This window comes from Medicago sativa, chromosome 3 (genome assembly GCF_051527215.1).
Source record: "Medicago sativa cultivar Bolivia chromosome 3, Bolivia_mono, whole genome shotgun sequence".
In the NCBI taxonomy this organism is placed as follows: domain Eukaryota; kingdom Viridiplantae; phylum Streptophyta; class Magnoliopsida; order Fabales; family Fabaceae; genus Medicago; species Medicago sativa.
The window spans coordinates 34,351,899-34,377,709 of record NC_140751.1 but is presented as its reverse complement, the minus strand read 5'-3'; the positions used below and the strand labels follow the sequence as shown (position 1 = coordinate 34,377,709).

Sequence of the window (25,811 nt, the reverse complement as noted above, 5' to 3'; positions counted from 1 at the left end):
TACACAAGCTTTAGTGAATTATGAGATTCTCCTGTTTTAAAAAAGAAATGAAATATATTATAAGGGAAGTAAACACAACTAATTTAAATGATATATAAAAACTTTTATAATAATAATAATTTTGCAACAACAATTCTTAGTTGTATTTATCTCTCTGTCCTCTTTGAAAATAGAGGGAATCTGGGTTAGTTAGACCGACATTGGTCTTCACAAAGCTTGTACATTTTTTTAAGCAACACAAAGCATGTACATTGTACATAAACAACATTGAATATTTAAACTTAGGCGTGGCATTGGTGGAGACGGGTTTTACCTTCTTCATTTCTATCTCTGATTCTTATATACTTATTTGTTATCGTACTCATATCAAGCCAAGATGAAAAATTGAATTTCATCCTCGTCCCTAACAGACTTGAGTATTCCAGCCACATCCTTGTATTCGTAATGAATCATTTTTTTAATTTAAATAAATAAATTCAGCCTCGAGCATAATGTTGTAATACATTATTCAGCAATATGTTCATTTTCACATTTCTTTGACCAAATGATTTGGTTGCTCCTTTAAATATCAATGACATTTTTATAACATAACAATTATCAAACCAAATAACATGGTATATTAACATATAGCCAAAATATGAATGTTCCGATAATCCAAATTATCAAAATAACATAACTAAGTACAAACTACATCATTGTTTATTGAAAATTTAAAATTGCTAAAAGAAGTAGCCACATAAACATTGTCTTATTTCTTTCTCTAAATGCTACCGAAGTCTTCAGCTTCACTCTTCAAAGTGGGAAGCAACAACCCTAAGAAGAGAGAGACCAAGAGACAAGAGTGTGAGATGTGGAAGGAGAAGAGTGAGAACTCGAGTGAGTGTTGTTTGATAGACATCGACTGCGTGAGTGAAATGATTTAAAGTTTGGTTTCTATTCATATAAAAGAGTAATAAAGGGGTAATAAAATAATTTTCAACATTAGGGGACTTCCAATATCATTCTTGTCTTCAATCTAAATCGTCTATGCTGCTTTAGCTACTATATCTCTATACATACTATACCAAAAGTTTACATTTGAGAAGCTATTAGAGAAGTAAGAGATGATTGAGCCTAGTATTCCCACAGTTGATCTCTCTCCATTCCTCACAGAACATGAGGATAGCAACAAAAAGAAAGCCATGGAAACAATCACAAAAGCATGTTCTGAATATGGTTTCTTCCAAATTGTGAACCATGGTGTTTCTTTAGATTTGATGAAAAAAGCCATGGAGCTATCCAAAACATTTTTCAATTACTCAGATGAAGAAAAAAACAAGAGCAGTCCTTCTTCTAATGCTCCACTTCCTGCTGGCTATAGTAGACAGCCACTACACTCACCAGACAAAAATGAATACTTGCTTGTTTTTCCTCCAAGATCTAACTTCAATGTTTACCCTGAAAATCCTCCTCAGTTAAGGTATATTCTATCACTCATCTCATCAATATATTTATCTTATCTATTATTGTCATTTTTTGCTTTTCATGGGGAAAAGATATTCGGCCTCCAGATGAGTTAAATAAGTTTTTGATCCTTAAAAAAAACACAAACTTCATTTTTTAGTCATTCTAAAATTTTTCAGCAAATTTTGATCCTCAAATGTTTTGCATCATAATTTTTTTTGTCCATGTTTTTTATTGAAAGATATTTAGAATATTATAACAATCTTTCGGACAAAAATTATTATTTTTTGAACAAAATATGATTTTGTAAGCACTACAAACTTTCCTTATAAAAAAAAGCACTACAAACTTAGAAATTTATTAGAATTCATCCATTGTTAAAAAATTTAAACCTTTGTAAGAGAGATTTATATAATCTACTAAATATGAAAGGAAAAAAAAATCAAAATTTGGAAGGATACACGTGAGTTTGCATTAAAATAAATGAACCAAAAGTTGTGACAGAAAACATTTGTAAAACCAAAACTTACTGAAAAATTATAGAGGAACCAAAAAAAGGTGATATTTTTATTTGGACCAAAAACTTATTTAAATGTGGTTTTGGACCAATATACTTATTTGGACCAAAAACTTAGTAAAAAGAAATTCTCTTCCGCAATTTTACGTTTTAAAAACACTCCCACAGAAATAGAATAAAACCAAATACGAACTCTTTGAACTTTGAAGAGCCATATTTGTGAAGAGCCATGTGCGTGGGAAAATATCCTAACTTCATTTTTTTTTATTTTTTTTTGGTCAAGTCATTGTTTTATTTCTTCTGAGTCAAACCTATAACGTCATAGTTTATTACAAATATTAGCTATATTAGATAATTTAGGCTTTATTAGATAAAATAATAGCTATTGAAAAATATAGTCTCACGTAGACTAAGTGGTGAGAAGTGAGGAATTACGGGTTTAAACTCACACCCCAGCGTAACTTTGCATGCCAAGATTTAATTGGTTGACCGAAATTTCATGAATGATTCGGGAAGACATTTGTCGCTACAAATAGCACTAATTCATTACTCCATCCGTCCTAAATTAGATGACGTTTGGGGCATTCATAGAAAAATAACATTAATCAACAACTCATTGAATATTAAAAATCTTTCACTGATAATATTCAAGTACACATAAAATGTGTGCCTATAATGTGATAGGGAAGTAGTTGAAGAACTATTTGCACAAATGAGCAAGATTGGAGTGGTAATGGAGAACATTATAAATGAGTGTTTAGGCCTCCCTCCCAATTTCCTCAAAGAATTCAACCATGACAGAAGCTGGGATTTCATGGTGGCCTTGCGTTACTTACCAGCTTCTAACGACGAAAATGTCGGAATCACGGAGCATGAAGATGGAAACTGTGTTACCTTTGTTCTTCAAGATGAAGTAGGAGGTTTGGAAGTCCTTAGCAATGAAGAATGGGTTCCTGTTGTTCCTGCAGAAGGCACCATAGTGGTTAATGTTGGTGATGTTATTCAGGTAATCCTATGCTTACACTCAAATTCTTAATCCTATGGTTTTTTTTGTTAAATTTTTAGATGATTTGAACTGTTAATGAAAAACCAATAGATTTTCATGTGTTAAGATTACAACTCATTTTAAATTCGACTAAATGGTCCTTTTGGAATTTAAATATGTGATGTGCTCTCACAATAGTCTCCGAAAGTACAAAAACTCATGCATACATAAATGCGTCTTTTGCTAGTCACTATGGTCTTCAAATGTGTCTATTTATAGTTAGTTTAGTCGTGAAAGTGTCCTCCGATAATCAATTTGGTTTCAATATTACTAACAAAAGACACTTTTTGTTTAAGAAGCTAAATTAACCTCCAAATTGACACCAGAGAAAATCGAACTTAAAACCTCGAGGAGGAGCACACTACTAGGTTCCAAACCAATATCATCAGACCAACTCAAGTGGGTTAACAAAACAAAAGACACTTATAAATATTTGTATGATTTTGATAGATTCAGAAACTAATTACATTAGAAAATACCGTCTACTCTTTAAATTATATCAAACTGTCAATATTACTTTATTTAATCTCCTTAGAATCAAGTTCACTTTTAAATAGCAAGCAATTTCTTTCTAGGTGATGTCACTACATATGAAATGTTGGCATACCCCTATTCAATTGTTTGTTAGATGTATTTTTGTATCACACACTCACTGGTGGTGTTGTCATTTTGAAGGTCTTGAGCAACAAAAAGTTCAAGAGTGCAACTCATAGAGTTGTAAGAAAAGGAGAAAAAAGCCGGTACTCATTTGTGTTCTTCCATAACTTAAATGGAGAGAAATGGGTTGAACCATTACCACAATTCACCAAAGAGATTGGGGAATCACCAAAGTATAGAGGATTCCTTTACAAGGAGTATCAAGAGCTGAGAATGAGGAACAAAACACATCCACCTTCTAGGCCAGAGGATGTAATCAACATTACTCATTATGCAATTGATACCTAGATTTTTGTCTCTTGACACTTGTGTTTTGTGTGGATTCAACATAAAAATAAATATGATATACTTCCACCGTTTCATTTCATGGTTGTTTGCGATGTTTCATTGTTTCTCAAATGGCACAAAAGACATGTTACATGCTTCACTTCTGACCCATGACCACTACAGACAACATCTACATTCCCATGTTGAGTAATAAAATGTTTGTGATGTTTCATTGTTTCTCAAATGGCACAAAAGACATGTTACATGCTTCACTTCTGACCCATGACCACTACAGACAACATCTACATTCCTTTCTAAAACTAGTATAGTGACCCGTGCCAAGCACGGGGAAATAAAAAACTTTTGCGAACCGCTCGCTTTGACATCAGAATTTTCACCCGATCGACAAACAGAATCAGAGCTTAAATACTCTTTCTCTTCACCTGGAATCAGTGACATCGTATATTCGTTAACATGCTCAACTGAATCAAGCATTGGTGCGAGTATTCCCCTTTCTTGGGAAAATAGCGGGTCACCAAGATTATCATTCAAATCGGGATACACAAAGTTTGTAAGTGACATCAACGGATTTGTTGTGTCCGATATGAGCAAATCTTCAGGAATTTCTACCTTCATTTCACCATTCTCATCCGAAGCGTAATTGCCGTCTTCAATTGAGAGTATCCATTTGCCAAAATTAGCAATTTCTTCCTGCTCTACAGGCACCGAAGATGCACCCAATCTCATATTAACAGTAAGCTTCAACACATTACAATAAGCCCGTATCTTTGATGAATTGATTGAGGCATCAACAATATCCTGTCTCGTTCCTTTTCGGACAACACGCAATATTTGCCTGATATCACCACCTAAAACTACTGTCATTCCACCAAAAGGTCTAAACTTGTTTAGGGGATCATTCTTTGACATGATATCACGCATTGATCGGTCAACTGCCTCAAAACACCACCAGTGCATCATTGGAGCCTCATCCCAAGTTATCAACTTTGCAGCACGCACCAGGTCTGCCCTAGGGCTATCCTTTTCCATCGTAAGCGATGATGCCTCGTTAATCTCAATATGGACTGTCAGCGTCGAGTGTGCGGTTCATCCACCTGGTAATAGAAGAGCCGCTATACAGCTGGATGTAGCATTCAATACAATTAACCCCTTCGATCTAACAGCAGCCGACAATGTTTTTCATATAAAGGTTTTTCCAGTACCATCGTAACCATATAAGAAAAAGAAACCATCGTCGTCAGAACCAACGGACTCCATGATCTTGTCATGTACACATCTTTGCTCATCAATCAGCATCAGTAACATATCAGCGTGTGTCTTTTCCAGTTCATCTTTGTTGTAATTTAGCTCATCAACGTTGAGCTTGTTTGTGAAAGTTGGCATGTCTGTTGCATCTGGCCTGGACATAGATTTGAAGTCAGTAAGCGACTGTCCGTTTTCCTGAAGCAGCATTTCAATTTCAATCAAACAAAGGTTCTTCAAGTCATCATCACCGATACGTAGATTTGCATATTAAATTTAAAGTCACGAAATTAATATTAACACCTTTGCATGCATATGTGTGCACGTTGAAGAGAAAGAAAAAAAATATTAGCTTTATATGAGAATCCTTTATATTTAAACATATCAGCATAAAAAATATAGAAAATGTTGAATGGTATCGTAGAGTTAGTAACTCTTAATTTTTTCTTTACTATATCCTGAAAAAAGTACCTCTTAAATACTTAAACTATTCTAATCAGCCTTTACTATATCCTAAAAAACGCACCCCTCGAAAACAACCTTGTCATCAAGGTTGGAATGTGCTAAATTTCTTAATGTGTAATAGTCTTCAAATGTATCACCCTTATCCCTATTTTTTTTATCAGTGAAGTACTGTTTTGATTCTCACTTTAATTTGAACTCTTTGGTTTCACCAAGATTCTTTACTCCTAGCAAGGTCCAAAACCTATTAATTCTTCTAGTGTCTCTTTTACTACTTTTCTAATCTCATATGTCATCTTGTTCCACATATCATTTTCGCTTCTATGTAGCTTCACACAACCTTCCTTCAAAATCTTTTGTAGGAAAACACTTTGATTTTAATCCTTTAAATGTTACCACTTGATCCTTGTATCCCAATCATGGCCTCTCATCTCCGCTCTTATCTTAACCCTTACATCCATAACCAATACTATATGTTGGATAGTCAAACTCTCTCCATGTAAAACTTTAAATTCAAAAAAATATTTCTGTCATAATTCCTAATAAGAAATAAATCTATTTGAGAACATGAAATCCCACTCTTGTATGTAATAAATTTTCTTTTTATTTTCCTAAAGTAAGATTAAAAGACAACAAAAAATCTAGGATGGATTTACCCTATGCATTTATGTCCCCGAGGCTATACCCTCATTCACGCCTTTAAAACTTATCAAACACTCCTTACATGCCCATTTAGATCCCCTCATAGAAAAACATTTTCTCCTTGTGGTATATCTTGAATTAAACCTTTCAAATCCTTCCAAAATTTAACTTTAGAATATTCTTCCAAACCTACCTAAGGTTGGTAAACACTCATAACATTAAAGATGTCTTATTTCCTTAAATAAAAAATAAAGATGTCTTATTAAACTAAATATTTGTGGGATACAATCAAATCTTACATCCTCTTTACATCCACAATATCCTTTTTCAATTCCTTATCCACAATAATGCCTACACCATTTCTCGATCTAACTTTTCCAGTTTATCAATGCTTAAATCTTGAACTATCTAATTCTTTCGTCTTTTCACCTACCCACATAGTTTTTTGTTGGCACATAAAATTAATCTTCATTTTAGTCATTGTGTCAACTATTTCCATATATGTTCAAGTAAGGGTACCTTTATTCCATGTTGTAAAATGGATCATACTCTCATTAACTAACTTCTTTACTCACACTCGTTCACAAAGATGTGGATACCCTTGCTTATTTTTTACCGCATTCAGGCAGCAATGTATCCATCCTTGCTCATTTAACATTGTATTTGACCTATACAACGCGTTTCTTCTACGCATTAATCAAACCTAATGAAACTTGATTGCATCGGGTAATTATTTAATATAGAATGTCATTTAATTATATATATTTTTAAGATTTTTTTAAAAAAGTTACGTGTAATTATTCATTGATCAAACCTAATGAAACTTGATTGCATGGGGTAAAAGATTACAATGAAAACCGACTCATCCCGTGAACACCTGTAGGCGGGATGTTGAAGCATGTTTGTTAATTTCTTTTTAAATAGGTATCATCATCCATAATTAACTTTTTTTATACCCATGACGATCATAAACTTATGTTTGCTTAAATTTAATTTTTTTTATTGAATGATTTTTGTTACAAACGACGAAGGAATTAAATGATTGTATTTCCTATGTTAGTCGTCATTTACTATTGACTGATTTTATTTTCCTCATCAATGAAACTCTCTTCAATTCATTAAAAACAATGACATGTTGAAAGTGCTCATCCCACTTTTACTTAAAAAAAAAGTTATTTTTTTAGGACAAAAAACAGGTATATTTTTATTTTATTTTTCAGGAGAAAGAGATGGTTTGCATGGTATAATATGAGTTAGACTACCCATTGTACTCTCTTTTATTATGTATTATTTTCCTTATTAAAACTCAAACATTTAAATATGCAATTGTCATTCTTTATCTTTTGATAAAATATCTTTTTTAATTCTGATTTAATGCATATTAGGATTATAGAAATCAATACTTTTTTAATAATTTCTATAATAAAAAATCTATAATAAAAACAATAAAAATCGAAATTCCTGTAAATAAAAAACTATAATAATCATTTATATGTATAGTAGAAATTCCACAACTAATGAGTTACCTTATTTTTAACTTTCATTTAAAATTTACGGTTGACCATAATTTTTTTCCGTTGAATTTTAAATTAGCAACCACATAACTTCAAATAAGTTATTTGTCCTAAATTTTTTATTTCATACTTTGATTGATTCTCTAGATTCCGAGAACTTGCTTGGTTTGATTTTTTTTTTTTAATGATGGTTCAATGATCTATTGTTTACCAAGAATAGTAGAAACATAAATTGAAGAACGGGATGAGGGTCAAGATTAAATAGAAATAAGAAAATGAGACATTCATATTCTTTTTTTTTATTTGAAGAAGACATACATATTCGTTATTGAGTGGTTTAAAATATTCTTTGAATTTGTTTTTTGTGATTGCCTTGATTGAAGAATTTCAATTTTTCTACAATTTGTTTACCTTTAATGCAATTAATTCTTAATTCATGAGTTTTATTTTTTTAAATAAAAGAGGATTTTTTTTTATGATGGTTTAAAAGTTATTCAATGGTGATTGACTATTGAAAACGGAAAACTTGCTATATATTCTTAAATGAGTTAACGAATACCGCGAATTTTTAAGATATTCTTGATTGCAGCATGTCAAAGTTTCAACAATTCATTAATACTTCATCCGTTTTAAAATACATTTCACTTACTTTGACCACATTTTTTAACTAATATATAAATACAATTTTTTTTTTTGAAGAAGCATATAAATACAAATGTTAGCATGTAAGATGTTGTTTGATTTGTCTCAATGAATATTTTCAAATAGGATTATCAAAGTATGTGTTTATTTTTGAAAAAAGAAAATAGGATTTTTTTTATGCTTATTTAAAGATTATTGACCGTAAAAAAGGATAAATATTAGAATTAATGAATATATATCTTGCACATTAATACATATACAATTCTACAAATGTACTTGTTGGATCCAATTAACCACCCAAATTTGGGAGCTCCGTTGTTGACCGTCTTAGTCTATATTTTGACATCACAATGTTAGGTTTGTTTGAAGTCTAATTCGAAATGTTTTTGAGGCAAAATATCATATGATCCAAATATAAAATCAAACACGGTTAACTTTGACTTGGATGAATCTTTTGAAGAAAAAAAAATTCAATCAAATTTAATGCAATATAATTTGGATCACTATTTACATATCCAAAATAAAGTTTTGGAAAACTCTTTTAATGTTAATAATATAAAGGAACAATAGATTAATAGGTTTGATACAAAAATAGATTAAACTAATAAGTATTATTAAAAAAATTGGAAACCCTTTTCATTTCATTTTATCACAAGTTGATAAAATTTGACACACACACTCACTCATAAGATAAGAGTAGGATGAAGTATCATAAAAAAAAAATTAAAATTAGTAAATAATAGATTAATGTAATAAATTTGTAAAAGTTTAGTCTGGTGGTAAAAAGACATATCACCAAATTAAATCAACTTGTGATAAAAAAAAAATTGACCGATTTTCCAAAAAAGGTTAATAGAATTATTTTAAAAATGTCTTTAGGTTTAAATTTTTTTAAATCAAAGTATTTTTATTCATAAATATTTCATTATGTAAAAAAAGTTAGTTAACAAATTAATCAATTTATTCATAAAAAATCAAATACATTATACATAACAATTATTATTAAAATTTCTCATTAAGGATAATCTTCTCATTAAAGCTAATTATTATTTGAAATCTTATAATAAAATGACTTATTTGAAGACATCATTATTCATTAAGGAAAATATCCTCATGAAAATATTACAATTCGATGACTTGTTTAGGAAGTTTGGATCGCATTAATATTTTTTTGGTTAAAGAGGGAAATATCACATTAATATATTTTATTAAATAATTTTATTTTTATTATTACTTTATTACTTGTATTTATTTGATTGGTTGTATATAACATTTTTAAAAGAAATATTGGTTGTATATAACTATTAATTATTATGTGAGAGTTCACCTTAGAATTTCTTACGTGAAAAGTGATACCGAGGGTGAGAAGTTGTTAAAATAGTTTAAGAAAAAAGGCATGTTAATGGTGTTGATAAAAACTCGTGAAACAAAAATCTAAATTCATACACATGTATTAATATATTTGTATTATTCATGTACATGTGATATACAATAAATTAATAATTATAAATCATGAAGAAAAAGGGGCATTCACGACACGCCGCACTAAAATTTCCAATATAATAAATACAATCTTCAGTTTCTTTGTCATTCTTGTATTTGAAAAAAAAAATCAATTAGAAAAATAGTGCGCTATTTCTTATACACTAAATTGAAACGCCTCATTATCAATGTCTTTTGCAATGCTCCATCATATGACTCTTCTTCCTCATAAACGACTTTTTGTGTGTCACAATTTCTAATCACTTTGTCTCCCTGTCTAAACTAAAAAACAATAAAAGATATAAAAATAAAAGCTTTATGTAATCTAAATTAAAAATGAAAACGACAATATATGTTAAGGAGAATGAGAGATTAACATTTTTGAATCACATATAAACCAAAGTCTACCAACAGAAACAATGAAAATTGAAATGATTATTCAAATAGGAGTCACAGAAAATAATATGAAAATAAGAAAACAAAGAACAATTCAACAAAAAATTTGAGTTTATAGAAGACTTTCAGAAAATTTATGTTGCATTTTCCAAGTGATGTAAAACTTGTGAGTATCATAAACAATATTTATAGGAAAAATCATCAAGTAATAACAATAATCACTCCCTTGATTTCTTCAAAAAAAAAAATCACTCCCTTGATTTACAGATAAAATAAATGTGAAAAATATCCATTAATTTTCGAAAAGTCACACATTGGAAATTAGAAACAAAATCATATTAAGTTAAGTTGTATAAAAATAATTAATGGTTCTGAATAAATATAATTAAATTATTTTAATTTGAATTACTTTAATCAAAACGTATTTTTATTACTTACATATATCAATAATTTGATCTCTTTGAAATTAAAATATTAAAATATAAATTATTCAATTAGTATTTTATTTGAATCTTTGAATTTAATTTTAATAATATATTTAAATATAAATTTGTCTTATTTGTCTTATTTAATAATTAATTAATACTAATTGAAATAAAATACTAATTGTAATAATATTCCACAAATAAATTTATTATTAAATTAATATTAATTAATTTGGAATATCAATGCATCAATTCAGAATTGTTTTATAAAAAAAATAACACCATTAGTGCCCAATCATTAGAATGTTGAATTAAGTCCCTGATGCCACGTCATAAGGATGCTTTAGGGAGGGTTTCGTTTTCATATATACGTTTGAGGAATAAGCCTAAAATGTACAATTTATAGATATAGATTGATAGATATGGATATAGATTTGAGGGTAATTTGGTAATATGATCATTACTGAAAATATAAAAAAAATGATAATTATCTCAATATCGTTTAAAAGAATCGTAAGTTTTTTCTTCAAAAAAAAAAAAGAATCGTAAGTTTTAACACCTTTAAGAAACGGATGAATTTCATGCATTCTTAATGCACAAATTTCATGTTAACGCCTCAAAGAAATGGAGGAATCAAAATAAATGCATTTATTTAGCATTTTTAATGGTTTTTTTTATTATTTCTTTATTTGTTTCAAAGTCAATAAAGTTAATTATGGTATATTTTTGTGCTTCCAAAGATCTGAATATTTTTAATTTAATAATTTTTTGTGGTAATTTTCTTTGGCTAATGAGGAATTACATGAATATATATTTTTCATAATATTAATAATAAATATATGCTATTACTATTTGTTTTTAAGGAATAATATATGCTAGTACTAGTTGTAATCCAACAAATTAAAAAACAATTTATTAATAGTCTTGTTAATAATATATTAATTAGTACTATTTTCTTTCTTTGCAAAATTCTAATATATTAGTATTATTTTATGAAATCCAATAAATTTATGACTCTTTCTAGTCTCACCCCATATAATTTTAGTTACACCCAAATTTATTTAAAATTTTACAATAATACCAAAATTGTCCTCTTCATGTAAATTTCTAAAAACCCTTATTTCATTATCATTCTAAACCCTCACCCCTTTTTCACCCACAAACCACCATGGATATGCAATCAATACCTACTAAAATCGCCAATTAAATCAACATCTCATCCATTGATACGTACTCGATTCATACAAGTAAGTGAATTTCATAATTTTCTTCGAGTTTCTATTTATCGTTTGCTCTATGATTTATTTGATGTTGTTAATTTTACCATGGATGTTTATCGTTATTGTTAATTTCACGTTTGTCTGTCGATTTGTTTGATTTAATTTTACGTAGAAGGGTAACGTAATTTACGTTTACATAGGTCTCACGTGAATTTAGTTCACGTACATATTCTAAAGAGGAATAACATACACGTAAACTCAGTTTACATGAACTTAAGTAAAATCAGTTTACATGAACTTAAGTAAACTCAGTTTACATAAACTGTGTAAACTACGTTAGTTTACTTAACTTATGTAAACTCAGTTTACATAGTGTATGTAAATTCAACTTACATAAACTACGTAAACTGTGTAAACTCTTATTGTAAACTCAGTTTACATAGTGTATGTAAACTCAGTTTACATAAACTACGTAAACTTAGTTTACATAAACTGTGTAAACTCAGTTTTCGTAGTATATGTAAACTCAGTTTAGATAAACTACGTAAATTGAGTTTACATAAACTACGTAAACTCAGTTTACTTAAACTGTGTAAAATCAGTTTACGTTAGTTTACTTAACTTATGTAAACTCAGTTTATGTAAACTCAGATTACATAAACTACGTAAACTTAGTTTACATAAACTGTGTAAACTCAGTTTACATAGTGTATGTAAACTCAGTTTACATAAAATAATTTATTTTAATTAAAGGGTATATTAGTAATTTTGGGGTGTAACTTGGATTATTTGGGGTGTGGGTAGTATCTGTCTAAATTTATAGACGTCATTCATAATGAAAACAATAATATATTACTACTATTATCTCGATAGTTAATTATTATATTATTAAAAAAAATTATGCACAATATTAGGCCTATTCTTTTTTTTTTAAGAGATATTAGGCCTATTCTAAAAAGTAGTATATAGAATCATGCATATTGGTGCACAAATTTAATTTGAAACTACAATGCCTTTTCTGGTTACTATCATAATAATGTTTTTCTCTAGAAAATAATAATCATAATAATGCTATTTTAGGAATATTAATATTGCAATTTATTTATAATATCAAAATCAAAAATATAAACGGTTATAAAAATTAATTTGGGATAGCATTAAATATGAAATGCATGAGAGAAGAGTGCCACATGTTGAGACTTGGAGCAAATGCAAATGCTTGAGGAAGAGTGCCACATGTCAACACCAAAAGAGAAGAGAAAATGAAATAGGTCTCAAAATTTATATAATATAGATTATATTGTCTTTTTTGGTGGTGGCTGGGGTTTGAATCCCGGACCTTGTATATATTATGTATTGTTTATACCAACTGAGCTAAGCTCATGATTGACTTTATTATCAATTGAAAAAATAATATTTAAAAAAAATCGATTACACTAATTTAATAAATGAATTTGCATTATAAAACGTTAAAAAATAAAACTTAAACTAAAATTTAGTAATTTTACTAAAATACTATCATTGACTTTAAAAAAAGTCTCAAATTAAAATTTTCCTTAGACCTCCATCTGTGTTTGGCCGACTCTAAAAGGAATCGTGCTCAACATGAGATTTATCTATTTTTTTTAATTAATAATTTAAATATTCTTATAAAAAGGATATCATAGTAAATAAAATACTTTAAATGAATGTTAAATTGGAAAAATAAAAGTCAACTTAGACTCATGTATTTTCTTTATATATATATAGTATAGATGTAATGGTCATTTTTTTTTTTTTATCAAAATTGGTTCATACTCAAAGCAGAAGGAGAATAGATAAAATGAAACTTCTAGATGAAAAAGAATAAACACACACTCAAGTCATATTTTGAGAAAAAATTCATGTAATTCTAGCTTGAGCACGCGGCACATGTGGACTAGAGACATATCCTCTTATATCTGCTTTAGCATGTGTAGGACATGCAGAGAAGATGTCATTTTCCTTGCTTTTCTTCATTCATCATGTGACATTCATCCTCGACATGAACTTGAGACTTAGGGAACATAAATTTCCCAAGTTCTTTGGGCTACAATAACTTCATTGCACTCGATCTCCTTGCTTCCAAAACTTACACGAGATTTCTTGAAAATTTCGTGATCTATACTAAAATAAAACTTTAAACACCTATAGAGTTGTTTGATTATGGAAGAAATGAAAATATAATGACTAAAAACAAAACAAAACATTACAAAATATTTCTAGGTGTATTTTGTAATATTTTGTTTTGTTTTAGAAATATTTTGTAATCGGTTCGTAGCTCAATGGGATTAAGACCCAATCCAATCGGTTCGTAGGCCCTAATAAAGGTATTCTGAATATTTCAAGAGGTCTGTAAGCAAATAAAAGATCCTAACAAGCAATTTTCATAAATTGCTCTTCTCCCAGCAAAAAACGCTCACTCCCATACAAAACTGATCAAATACCACCGCGTGAGATAATTCACGTTCGGTAAACTAAAATATAATCTACATGAGTCAACTCACGAAGGGGTTATAAATTATAAACTTACATGAGTTTATGATGGGTTATAACCTGCATGATTTAACGGTCTTAGTTAACCTTACACCGGCTTCGCAAGAATTAGTTAGGTGAAACTTATAAAACCCCATAACACGGGCTAGATTTTGAATCTAAGTCACTGGTGATTATGACGGGCAGAACTGGAACATTCATCTGTTCAAGTCATTCCAAAAAAGTAGCGTCGATCTGGCTTATCTCTGCCTTATGCTTCTTCATTTTGTTCCAAATGGCCCTTCGTAATTCCTCAAACACCCTTCCATCACCTTCTTTAGGTAATTCATTTCTCTCAATTTTACCATTCAATTTTCAATCCTTGTTTTGTTTCTTCTTTTCAATGTGTGCGTGTTTTAAGGTTAGTTTGGTTTGGATTTTGTAAGAATTAATGTTAGTTTCTTGATTTAGATTTTGTTCTATCGCTTCAGAAACAAATTAATTCTCAGGTTTTTTTTTTTATGGTTTTCTTCAAACAAGTTGGAATTTTAGAGCTATAAAACATCCACACAGACACCAGACACGATAATGACAGTCGACACCGGTGATAATTGAAGAAAATGAATTAATTGATTGTAATTACATGTGTCTGTGTCATCTCGGTATTGGACACCGGACACGTCTCTAATCAAAGATGATATTTCAATGTTTTGTTTTCGCCGAACTAATAATAATAATAAGTAAAATGTTTTGGACTGAGTTATATGCGAATTTGGTACTAAAATAAAAAGGGTTTATCTCAGATTCTCTAAATTTAAATACGGAGCGAAGATCCAAATTATATGATAAGATGGCAAGAGATCTCGATGAACACGGAGCTGCTTTTCTGAAACATGGTGAAACCTCTCAGTCGCTTTCGATTTCAGATATTTTTACCTTGAAAGATGGATCTGTAACACCTGTACTAAAGGTAACATATAGCATTTTGAGCAGTTTTTGTTCCACGGGGTTGTTTTGGTAGAAGCTGATGGTAATTTTTCTATATGCAGCCTGCTAGTCCTCCGATTCGAGCTAATGTGTTGTATTTGAGTACTGAATTCTCTTTCCCCATTGCGTAAGTTACTGAATTATTTTCATGGATTTCTATCATTGATTATTTGATGCATATATGGTTAAATAAAGATTTAAGGGTTGTTTACTTTGCAAAAACATTTCCTATTTTCAGTTCCGAAAATTTATGTTAATAAGAAAAAAAAGACTCTTGAAATGAACAATTCTCGTGTATTTCCGAAAATAATAAAAATGACAACAAAACTATTTTCATTATTTCAGGAAATGTATTATCCCTAACTAACATTTGATCTTCTCTCCATCATAATGTTTCACTTCAAAAGTCTCTCATCTTAATAGCAAATTAAAATAAAAGCATATTCCAAGAATGAAAACAAAAAATGTATCAACAAAGTAAACAACCCTAAGTTTTTGAAATCCGGTTATGATTTTGAATTGGATGCTCATATTTATATACTCATTTGAATATTTCCTTTTCCTTCAATAAAATAAAGTTGCATTGTTGTTAGAATTTCAGTTGGGACTAACTCAACAGCCCTAAATCGGATCGGGCTTATAAGGCGAGCGATGCCTCACACTTATAAACACATATTCAGGTCATATATAATCCAATTAGGGATCTCAACACACAACCCTCACGCCCAAAACTGGATATCTAGGGCGTGATCCGAGTGGCATGTTAGAGGAAAAGAAAAATTAACCCATGTGGTAATCGAACCGAATCAAAGGATGAAAATAATCTTTGTGTGAAACCTTCTTAAAATGAACTAGCATGGTTTCCTCTGCTATGGCGATGTCGACCATTATTGAATGTGACAGATTCAATTTTTTTAGCCTTTCTGCCTCTTGGGGATTGATCACGCACTCTGATGCAGGTGAGACTTTGTATCTTATTTTGTCATAACCGTAAGAGTATGTCATGTGCTTCTTTCTAAAATTCCCCATTTTGATTCTTTGTACTAGTGTATCACCAAAAGGAATGACTTAGAATTTTCAGAAATGTCACAGTTTGCTCCATGCTCAATCGGATTGAGTGCATACATGTGATTTACACTGTACTTTCCACCATTGCTGGCCCAATCTGATGCATCCCATATCGTGGCATATAGAGTCATAGCCTCATAGGCTTTGAGGGGAAATCACCTTCCATAGATTTTGTTCGCTTAACTTCTCTAATGGGAATGTTATCTACATAAAATATGGTATGAGAATTTGTCCAAAGCAATGTAGTCAGGATCGAGATCCTACGCAGGATCGTTCGGTCGGTGAAAGAACGTAAACACTAGGAACGTAACACGGCTCGTAAGTAGGATCAGTAGGTTTTTGAGAGTTGAGAGAAATAAAGAAAATTGAGGGAAAACAGAGGAACCAAGCAAATAAAACAGAGAAAATAGAGGAACCATGCAAAAAAATAGAGAAAACAGAGGAAAAACAACAAAAAACAGAGGAAACAGAGGAAAAAAGGGCAAAAACGAACTGGAGTAAAGTCGAAGCACGGTCGAGGTGTTGTAGGACGTAGAATCGTACGTACGATCCTACGAGCCAACACTCGATCCTGACTACAATGGTCGAGAGAATACTGTATTGAGGAAATTTTCTACACGATCAGACTAGAGACCATATATTTCCTCTCTGCCAATGTTGGTGCTTCTACTACCATAAACATTGGTCTGAATCCTCTAGTTTTTGCTTCTTTTGTTTCCCAAGAACTCAAAGTCTATTCATAATGGTTCTTATCATATATGTCGCGATTTGACAAAAAATGGCAACCCTAACTCCAACAATGTAATTAGTAGGTAACTTAATGGAAGCACTGTAATATCCATCAAGGTAAATATCAAGAGACACAAATCCAGAACCTGTTATAAACCGATTTACCATCGTTATGAACAAAGAGTTTATTATCCCCAAACAAGGGTGTTGCTGAATTCAAAGATATTGTTAAAAATAAAATTTTCTAATTTAGAAATGATAATAGAAGTTATAAAATGTTAATAAACATACAAATATGTAACCAAAAAAAAAAAAACATACAAATATGCGATGAAATTACCAAAATTCATCATATTAAAGTTAAATTATTTAAATCCATCATCCATATAATTAAAATTACTCATATCTAAATATTATTACAGACAGAAAATTAATTAAAATGCAAGAACATAAAATCACGTCTCATTCACTAGCATCCTCATGCATATCATCATCAACATCCTCTATGAAAAAAGATTCATCATATGTTGAAGGAACATTCCAAGCTGGTGGTTGTGCTTGTGAGTATGCCGCAGCAGTCCACCTTGGTGAAGGATCATTCCAAGCCAGTGATTGTGCTGATGAGTCTCCTGCAGCAGTCCTGCCAGTTATCTGTTGATTCAGTGCTACTGTTGAAATGGTTCGGCACACCATAGCACAATCATTGTCTTGGAATGCTCCTTCACCAAGTACTACTGACTGGACTGCTCCAGCACATTCCTTAGCACAATCACTGCTTGGAATAATCCCTCACCAAGTGCTACTAGCTAGATTGCTCCAACACACTCCCCCAGCATAATCATCGGCTTTGAATTCTCCCTCACCTATTGCTACGGTTGGGCTGCTCTGGCACACTTCCCAACACACTCAACGGCCCTGGCACACTTCCCAACACGCTCAACGGCTTGGAATGCTCCCTCACCAAGTGCTACTGGCTGAGCTGCTCCGACACACTGCCCTACACAATCACTAGCTTGGAGTGGTTCCTCAACATGTGCTACTGGCTGAATGGCACACTCCCTGGCACAATCACCTGCTTGGAATGCTCTTTCACCAAGCTGGACAGATGTGGCACACTCCCAAGCACAATCACCAACTTGGAATGCTCCTTTTCCAATAGGATATTGATGATGATATGCATGAGGATGCTAGTGAATGAGACATTATTTTATATTCTTGCATTTTAATTAATTGGATGTCTATAATAATAGTTGGATATGAATAATTTTAATTATGGGTGATGGATTTGAATGATTTAACTTTAATATGATGGATTTGGATAATTTTATTTGTATGTTTAATTTTACTGCATATTTATATCTTAATTTCAATTATATTGCATATATGTATGTTAATTTAAAATTTATATAACTTCTATTATCATTTCGAAATTATAAAAAAATTATTTTTAATAATGTTTTCGAATTGAACTTGGGATTTTTACAATATCCCCAAACAAGGGTGTGTAACTTTTTTTTCATAGGGATGACAAATCGATGCATCTTTCATTAGATGAAAGAAAAAGGACTGGATTTGTGTATGATATTTACCTTCATGGGTATTTCAGTGCTTTGATTTAGTTACTGCGTACACTGCTGGAGTTGTTTGCCTTTTATTTGTCAAATTGTCGACATGTATGAGAAGAACCATGATGAAATAGACTTTGAGTTCTTTGAAAATATAAGAGGCAAAAACTGGAGGATTCAAACCAATGTTTATGGCAATGGAAGCACCAGCATTGGCAAAGAGGAAAAATATGGTCTTTGGTCTGATCCTTGAGATGATTTCCATCAATACAATGTTGTCTGGACAAATTCTCATATCATATTTTATGTAGATAACATTCTCATTAGAGAAGTTAAGCGAACAAAATATGTAGGAGGAGATTTCCCCTCTAAGCCTGACTCTATGCCACGATATGGGATGCATCAGATTGGGCTACCAATGGTGGAAAGTACAAAGAAAATTACAAGTATGCACCGTACATCGCAAAGTTCTCCAACCTTTTCCTACATGGCTGTGCAGTCAATTCCATTAAGCCTGTAGCCAACTGTGACACTGCTCAAAATTCTGAAGTCATTCCTTCTGGTGCTACACCAGTACGAAGAATCAAATGGAGAATTTTAGAAAGAGGCACATGCCATACTCTTACCGTTACCAAAAAATCATATACAAAGCCTCCCCTCTATCAGAGTGCGTGATCAATCCAGAAACGAAAAGGCTAAGAAAATATTATCCTGTCACATTCAGTAGCGGCTGACATCGCCATCGAAAACGACACCATCACAGAAAAGGTAACCACACATAAATTGTTTCATTTTATGAAGGTTCCACACAGATTATTTCATCCTTTGATTCAGTTTGAATACCACCTGGGCCAATTTCTCTTTTCCTTTCTTTGTGATGTATGGAGAGAGAGAGGGACATATAATTCATTAATATGATCATTTTGATGAGTCCTGTGTTTTGACCACATACATGAGGGTTTTCAATAATTTACATTTAGCATGAGTTATTTAATGAAGTTTGGTATGACTTAGTTCTGTTGGTAAAGTTGTACATTTTACCCCCTTCTTTGTTTAAGAAATACATTTTTTTCCTTTGAACATCCTTTAAGTTTTAGAATCAATAGCCACAAATAATTTAGTTAAAACTGAATCCAAGGTTATCGTCCATGCCTGCAATCATTTTCTTTCCCAAAAGTACATCAAACGAGCACATTGCCTTCTCTGTTTTCTCATGTTCATGGACTAGGAGATGTAGTGTGTCTCTACTTTTTTTTCTCTCTTCAAATTCATCGCAGAACAAACAGCGCATCTTGATGAATAAGGTTACTTTAGGGGGAAAAATGTCTCACCTGCAGTGTTTTTTCTAAGATTTAAAGGGATATAATGTATCATTTTGAAACTGGATGAGAGTAAATTATTATTTTACAGGGTAGCACTTTAAAATTGATATAGACAAAAAGTTACAAGGGGATAACATTTGATTATACCTCCCCTCAATTTTTTTATTTTTTTATTATACCTATTTTCCTTTTGTTTCCTGGTACATGGGGCATATTACACCACGTTTGTAAATTATGATCATTATTATATCTCTACTTTCATGTATCCTTTGCTGCTGTACCTCTTTAATATGATATATTATTGCTTTATATTACTTATTCAATATTCACTTATGAGATTCATGGTTTCCATGATACAGGGAGGCTGTTAAAAATATTTTCGCTCCATACTTTGATAAAGGTAACTCATAGTTGGATTCATCTACCTATACAGTCACAATGATAATAAAATTCTTTATTTATCTTTGAAAATTTCCCATTTCGCTTCAATCTTTTCTTTATCTTTTTAATTTTTTTTATTCACTTTCTTACATGTGTGTCAATTAGCAATCTGGTTTCAGAACTCGAGTATGTACCATTTTAGCATGTTCCATGCCTCCCACCATATTGTACCTGTAAGTGCCACCAAAGTAGAGGTATACCTCAAGTATCGATGGCTTCAATTCGTATTGGCAGTTTGCTGAAGTAATAACTCATGAGAATCATTGTTTTTTCAGGTAGAAGCTGAAGCATCATCTGTGGAAACTGTTGCTTCAAAGCTATGCCCTTTGAAAATTGTTTTAGATAGAGTGGTTTTAACTTCAACAGGGGTGCTCCTTGGTTGCTGGCAGGTTTTATTTTCTTCCCCATAATCTAAATGATTCATCTCCTTATCCTTCACACATGCATTATAGATTGATTTTCACCCATGCTTCCCCTTCACCTTTTCTTTCTATCTCTCTTACCTAACAAAATAGATTGGTTACCGAGTCGCGAGTCCTGTCAAACGATTTAGAATGGTAAAGTGGTGATTGACATAAATGTTGAATATTTTTTATTTACTTTAATTAATTATTAAAATATAAATGAAATATATAGTATTAAATATTTAATGTTATTGTACTTGTTATTTATATTGGGCTTATTGTGAACGGACTGTGATGGGTTGGACCGTTCTTATTAGTCAGCCCATTTGAGAGGTCCCTGCCTCCACTGATGAGTATATAATATAACTATCCCATTAGGTTAGATACACTGAAAACAAAAGACCGCTCCATCAGTAATAAGGCGGCAGAAGAATCTCTCAAAAATCTCTCAAAACCTAATTCTCTCAAGTCTTTTTCAAGTCTCTATGGATTCTTCAACTATTCAAGGTACACGGTTATGATGTTAATTAATATTGTTTAATAATATGCTATATTTTCATATATATGATTTTGATTCTCTGTTAAATATCTTTGAATTGGTATCAGAGCCAAATAGATATGTTATATGGCTGTTTGAATAATTGTAACCGATGCAAAATTTTCAATTGAAATTCTCTGTTGAACATTATTGTGATAATAACAGAGAATTTCAATTGAAAATTTTGCATCGGCTACAATTATTCAAACAACCATATAACATATTTATTTGGCTCTGATACCAATTGAAAGATATTTAACAGAGGACCAAAATCATAGATATGAAAATATACCATATTATTAAACAATATTAATTAACATCATAACTACCTTGAATAGTTGAAGAATCCATAGAGACTTGAGAGAATTAGGTTTTGAGAGATGCTTCTGCCGCCTTACTGATGGAGCGTTCTTTTGTTTTCAGTCCCATCTAACCTAATGGGATAGATCAGTGGAGGCAGCCCAATATAAATAACAAGTACAATAACATTAAATATTTAATACTATATATTTCATTTATATTTTAATAATTACTTAAAGTAAATCCAAAATATTCAACAATAAATTGTTTCATCTGTTTTCTTTTTACCAGCAAATGTTGGTATATTATTTGTTACATTACTATTTTCTCCTTCCCCAGGGTTTAAACCTTTGGTCTATTAATTCCTCCAACTTCTTCAACCCGTTAGTTGACCTAGCTCAAACCAATTGAGCTATGCAATCCTCCTTTTTTAACCGTTAATTGCGATCTGCCCCTAGTTGCCTTATGTTGGCTTGTCTTTGAGGGGGTGGATTTAGTCCCACATCGGTTAGATAGGAAGCTTGATCAGAGTTTATAAAGAGGAGGCACTCCTCACCTTACAAGCCGGTTTTGTAAGGATGAGTTAGGCCCCAAATTTCAACAATATATATTCTTTTGTATGATTCATTTAGTATGTTTTGGTTTACTGATTCTAGAAATTCTTCGGCATTATTATCATTCAAGTTAGAGGGAAATACCAAAAATTTGCTGTTATTCATGCCTTAAAAGGAAACCTTTTTTTCTTTTTGGTGGATTTCTTTGTTATTTCAAGGTGTACACAATGTTGAAACTTTCAACCTTGACATTTGTCGAGGAATCAGTTTATAATTTTTTTAAGCCCTGTGACCAAACTAAAATAAAATAAAATAAAAACTATATAACTAAGACATTAGTTTTACTTGTGCCAGTGTTAAAATTTCAGAAAGCACCGGCAAGCCTAGAATAATGACTGTATGTTTATTTTTGTAGGTAATCTCGGGTAGTGATCCCATAACCATTCGTTCTAGGTTGAAGAATGTGCTCCCACGTGCACCAGAGAAGCAACTTGTAAGTTACACAATTTTATTGTAATGTCACTGCAACAAAGATGAATCTCTTATTCTTATACTATGGCTCGAAGCAGAACTACACTGAATTTCGAGATGCAATTAGAAAATTGGGAAACCTCGTCAATTTTAGATGTGCTATATTTTTCTGAAGTTATTTGGTGATTTTATATACTAAAATTGCATTGCATTGTGATGCTTGTTAATCTGTCATTATTTCATATGCAGTATGATGCTGCAATTCTTCACACTACATTCGCAAGGCTTTTGGGTCCACCAAGAACATCCTCTATGGTACTATGCATTTACATTATTTCTTAGAATTTGTTAGAGTTAGCATCATCACTCATATTAGAATTGCATTTGGTCCTAACATGGACATTGCCACGGTTGTCCATCACCTACAATGATGTAAATTGGATTATTTTTTTAATTCTTACTCTGAGTTTTAATTTTTTAATTAGGGTGTTCATATTTGGGATTCTTGATTGTTTTTTATTATATATGAATTTTATTGGACTTTGGATTATCTTATCCATGCTAAGAATCAGAAGGTTATCTTTAATTTAGCGATTCATCTGAAGAATGGCAAAGTGTCATTTGGTTTTTGGATAAAATTAGACAAAATGGTTGTTTTTTTAAACTCATTTTAAGAAATGAAGTTCACTTAGACAGTAGTTTGCAACATTTAATCCAAACATTCACGAATAAGTTAACATTGCAACTTTGAAATAGGTAGCGTTCACATGTTGGTTGTCTTTGTGATACTTAAATTTAGAACGGTCTCTGTTCCAAATTCTTGGTAGATGGGTAGCTGTATCATATTATAATAAAATTTCTCCTTTGACGCATTGTTTACTTTTGTTTCTTGTGATACGCAGGAACTTAAAACATCAAATGAACTCCAATTTTTCCATGAGTTAGTGAATCAACTTAATAGTCAGTTCCAAGGATTCGAGGTTTGTGGTTATTTATTTGTTTGTTTTATAGATGGCAGAATCAAAATTGCAGTTGAAGACTTAGTTTAAATATTATAGGAAAGAGCCTTTTCTTAAGGTTTTTTTTGGTGAAACACCAATTTAATGGACAAAATTTGTCGGGTTAAATATATGGAATAAACCATCAATTAAGTCCCTAGAGTGTCGCTTTCTCTTCAATTTAATCCATAAAGAATTTGTAGGGTTTAATTTATGGAATAAACCATCAATTAAGTCCCTAAAATGTCACTTTCTCTTCAATTTAATCTCTAAAGTATATAAATTTTAAATATAATAAATAGTTGCTAAAGCATAAAATCGGTCAATTTAGTCAACGCTGTTAAGATGTTTGAGACTAACATGACAGATTTTCATATACTTTGGGAATTAAATTGACATATTTCATATACTTTTAAGGATTACTTATTATTTTTACATACTTTAGGGACTAAATTGAAGAGAAAGTGACACTTAAAGAACTGAATTGATGGTTTATTCTAAATTTTTGTATCCTAAAGAACTAATCCCATGGAGGAATTTCACCTTTCGAGTCATTTCAGAATTTGTTAATTTTAAGCACCAAATTTTCTAATATATCTACATTTTGCCATTTAGTAATAAACTGAAATAATTATTCACTGGTAGGGTTAAAAAATTTACAGACATTCAAACATATGATAATTTTAAAATATCATCACAGATATATATGGCAAAAGACGAGTATTAGCAATAGAGTGTGTTAGAGTGAGTGTGTGATCGAGATTTCTCATATGATTGAATATCTGTCTGAAATTTACCCTTTTATTGATGTTTTGTTGTCTAATGAGCAACATTAGGAATATCTGTCGACAGATTTTCATATACTTTAGGAATTAAATTGACATATTTCATATACTTTAAGTATTACTTATTATTTTTAAATACTTTAGGGACTAAGTTGAAGAGAAAGTGACACTTTAAGAACTGAATTGATGCTATATTCTAAATTTACGCATCCAGAAGAACTAATCCGATGGAGGAATTTCACCTTTAGAGTTCATTTCAGAATTTGTTAGAGTAAGCATGTGATCGACATTTCAAATATGATTGAATATCTGTCTGAAATTTACCCTTTTAGTGATGTTTTAATGTTTACATACTTTTCTATAAGCATACCTGACCTTTATTTTACTTGCTGAGTTTCCTCCGGACATATATCCAGGCAGTGGTGTCCGAACTGTGGTACGTTGAGGAATATGATGTGCTTGCTCTTGCACTAAATGGAAGAATGACCATTCGCAAATTCAAACTTGGTTGCTCAAGAGATTGATGTTTAGACATGCATATTTAATTTACTGAATCAGAATGCAATGAATTGATTAATATTTAATACACACATGTACAAGAACTACATATTCTCTAAAGAAGAAACCATTTTTTTTTCTTTTCAAGTCAGTGCAAATGATATATATTTTTCTAGGTTGATGTAACAATATGTGTGATTGTAGAATAATCCTTTATATGGTTAATATGACCTTCAATATCTCTCAACCGGGAATATTTCGATGTGTGGATCTTCTTTTTTGGTCTTGAACCTTCGGCTCACAGGCGAGAAAGATTGTAGTATTCTAGATTTTGGTTGCGAGGTGAGTAAAGTATTTGTTTAAATCAAATTGCATATCTTTCTTTATATTTTCTCTTCATATGATTTCATTTGAGTTTATATCTTTCTCAAAGTTCAAAAGCTTCCTTCCCTCTATCGAGAATCTGGTTTACTGAGAGAGTGGAAGTAAATAGAATGATATATCTGTAGTGTATATAGATGAAAAGTGTTCAAAATCACGTTTTGTTGTCTAAATTTGGTCTAAAATGTTTCACAACATAAAAATCTAAAAAATGTCTACTGTACCAAACAACGCCAATTGTGTTAAAATCAATTTTTTTAGCAGAAACAATTTTAAAAAAAATAATAATAATTTGCTGATAA

General features: G+C 31.0%; 2 protein-coding genes and 1 pseudogene across 4 annotated transcripts; all 3 read left to right on the top strand.

Moving 5' to 3' along the window:
• The first annotated feature begins 646 nt into the window (after positions 1 to 646).
• Positions 647 to 4,029, top strand: LOC146937289 (flavonol synthase/flavanone 3-hydroxylase-like). The gene is made up of 3 exons (XM_085751680.1): positions 647 to 1,459; positions 2,645 to 2,966; positions 3,681 to 4,029. The coding sequence occupies exons 1-3, from the start codon at positions 1,104 to 1,106 to the stop codon at positions 3,948 to 3,950; spliced, it is 948 nt and encodes a 315-aa protein (XP_085607806.1). The 5' UTR covers positions 647 to 1,103; the 3' UTR covers positions 3,951 to 4,029.
• A 10,607-nt stretch (positions 4,030 to 14,636) lies between these two features.
• LOC146937287 (uncharacterized) lies at positions 14,637 to 25,384 on the top strand. Of its 3 annotated transcripts, none has more exons than XM_085751678.1 (10): positions 14,637 to 14,809; positions 15,272 to 15,438; positions 15,518 to 15,582; positions 20,499 to 20,539; positions 20,686 to 20,753; positions 20,856 to 20,969; positions 22,792 to 22,869; positions 23,097 to 23,162; positions 23,750 to 23,827; positions 25,047 to 25,384. In XM_085751678.1, exons 1-10 carry the CDS (start codon positions 14,665 to 14,667, stop codon positions 25,152 to 25,154), a joined length of 930 nt encoding a protein of 309 aa, XP_085607804.1. In that variant the 5' UTR covers positions 14,637 to 14,664; the 3' UTR covers positions 25,155 to 25,384. The 3 variants fall into 3 exon arrangements, with proteins under 3 accessions (XP_085607804.1, XP_085607803.1, XP_085607805.1); XM_085751677.1 differs by having other exon boundaries at positions 20,686 to 20,774; XM_085751679.1 differs by having other exon boundaries at positions 20,686 to 20,774; positions 24,775 to 25,384.
• On the top strand, positions 18,767 to 19,329 carry LOC146937288 (putative xyloglucan endotransglucosylase/hydrolase protein 28 pseudogene; annotated as a pseudogene).
• Positions 25,385 to 25,811: the final 427 nt, after the last annotated feature.

What these genes read in the sequence shown, in the direction of transcription:
- LOC146937287 (XM_085751677.1), top strand. Translation starts at nt 14,665, where the DNA reads ATGACGGGCAGAACTGGAACATTCATCTGTTCAAGTCATTCCAAAAAA. An exon ending in GAATTCTCTTTCCCCATTGC is followed by an intron (nt 15,583 to 20,498) that starts GTAAGTTACTGA and finishes TCCATGATACAG; the next exon opens with GGAGGCTGTTAAAAATATTT. An exon ending in TGCTCCTTGGTTGCTGGCAG is followed by an intron (nt 20,970 to 22,791) that starts GTTTTATTTTCT and finishes TTATTTTTGTAG; the next exon opens with GTAATCTCGGGTAGTGATCC.
- LOC146937289 (XM_085751680.1), top strand. Translation starts at nt 1,104, where the DNA reads ATGATTGAGCCTAGTATTCCCACAGTTGATCTCTCTCCATTCCTCACA. An exon ending in GAAAATCCTCCTCAGTTAAG is followed by an intron (nt 1,460 to 2,644) that starts GTATATTCTATC and finishes ATAATGTGATAG; the next exon opens with GGAAGTAGTTGAAGAACTAT. An exon ending in ATGTTGGTGATGTTATTCAG is followed by an intron (nt 2,967 to 3,680) that starts GTAATCCTATGC and finishes GTCATTTTGAAG; the next exon opens with GTCTTGAGCAACAAAAAGTT.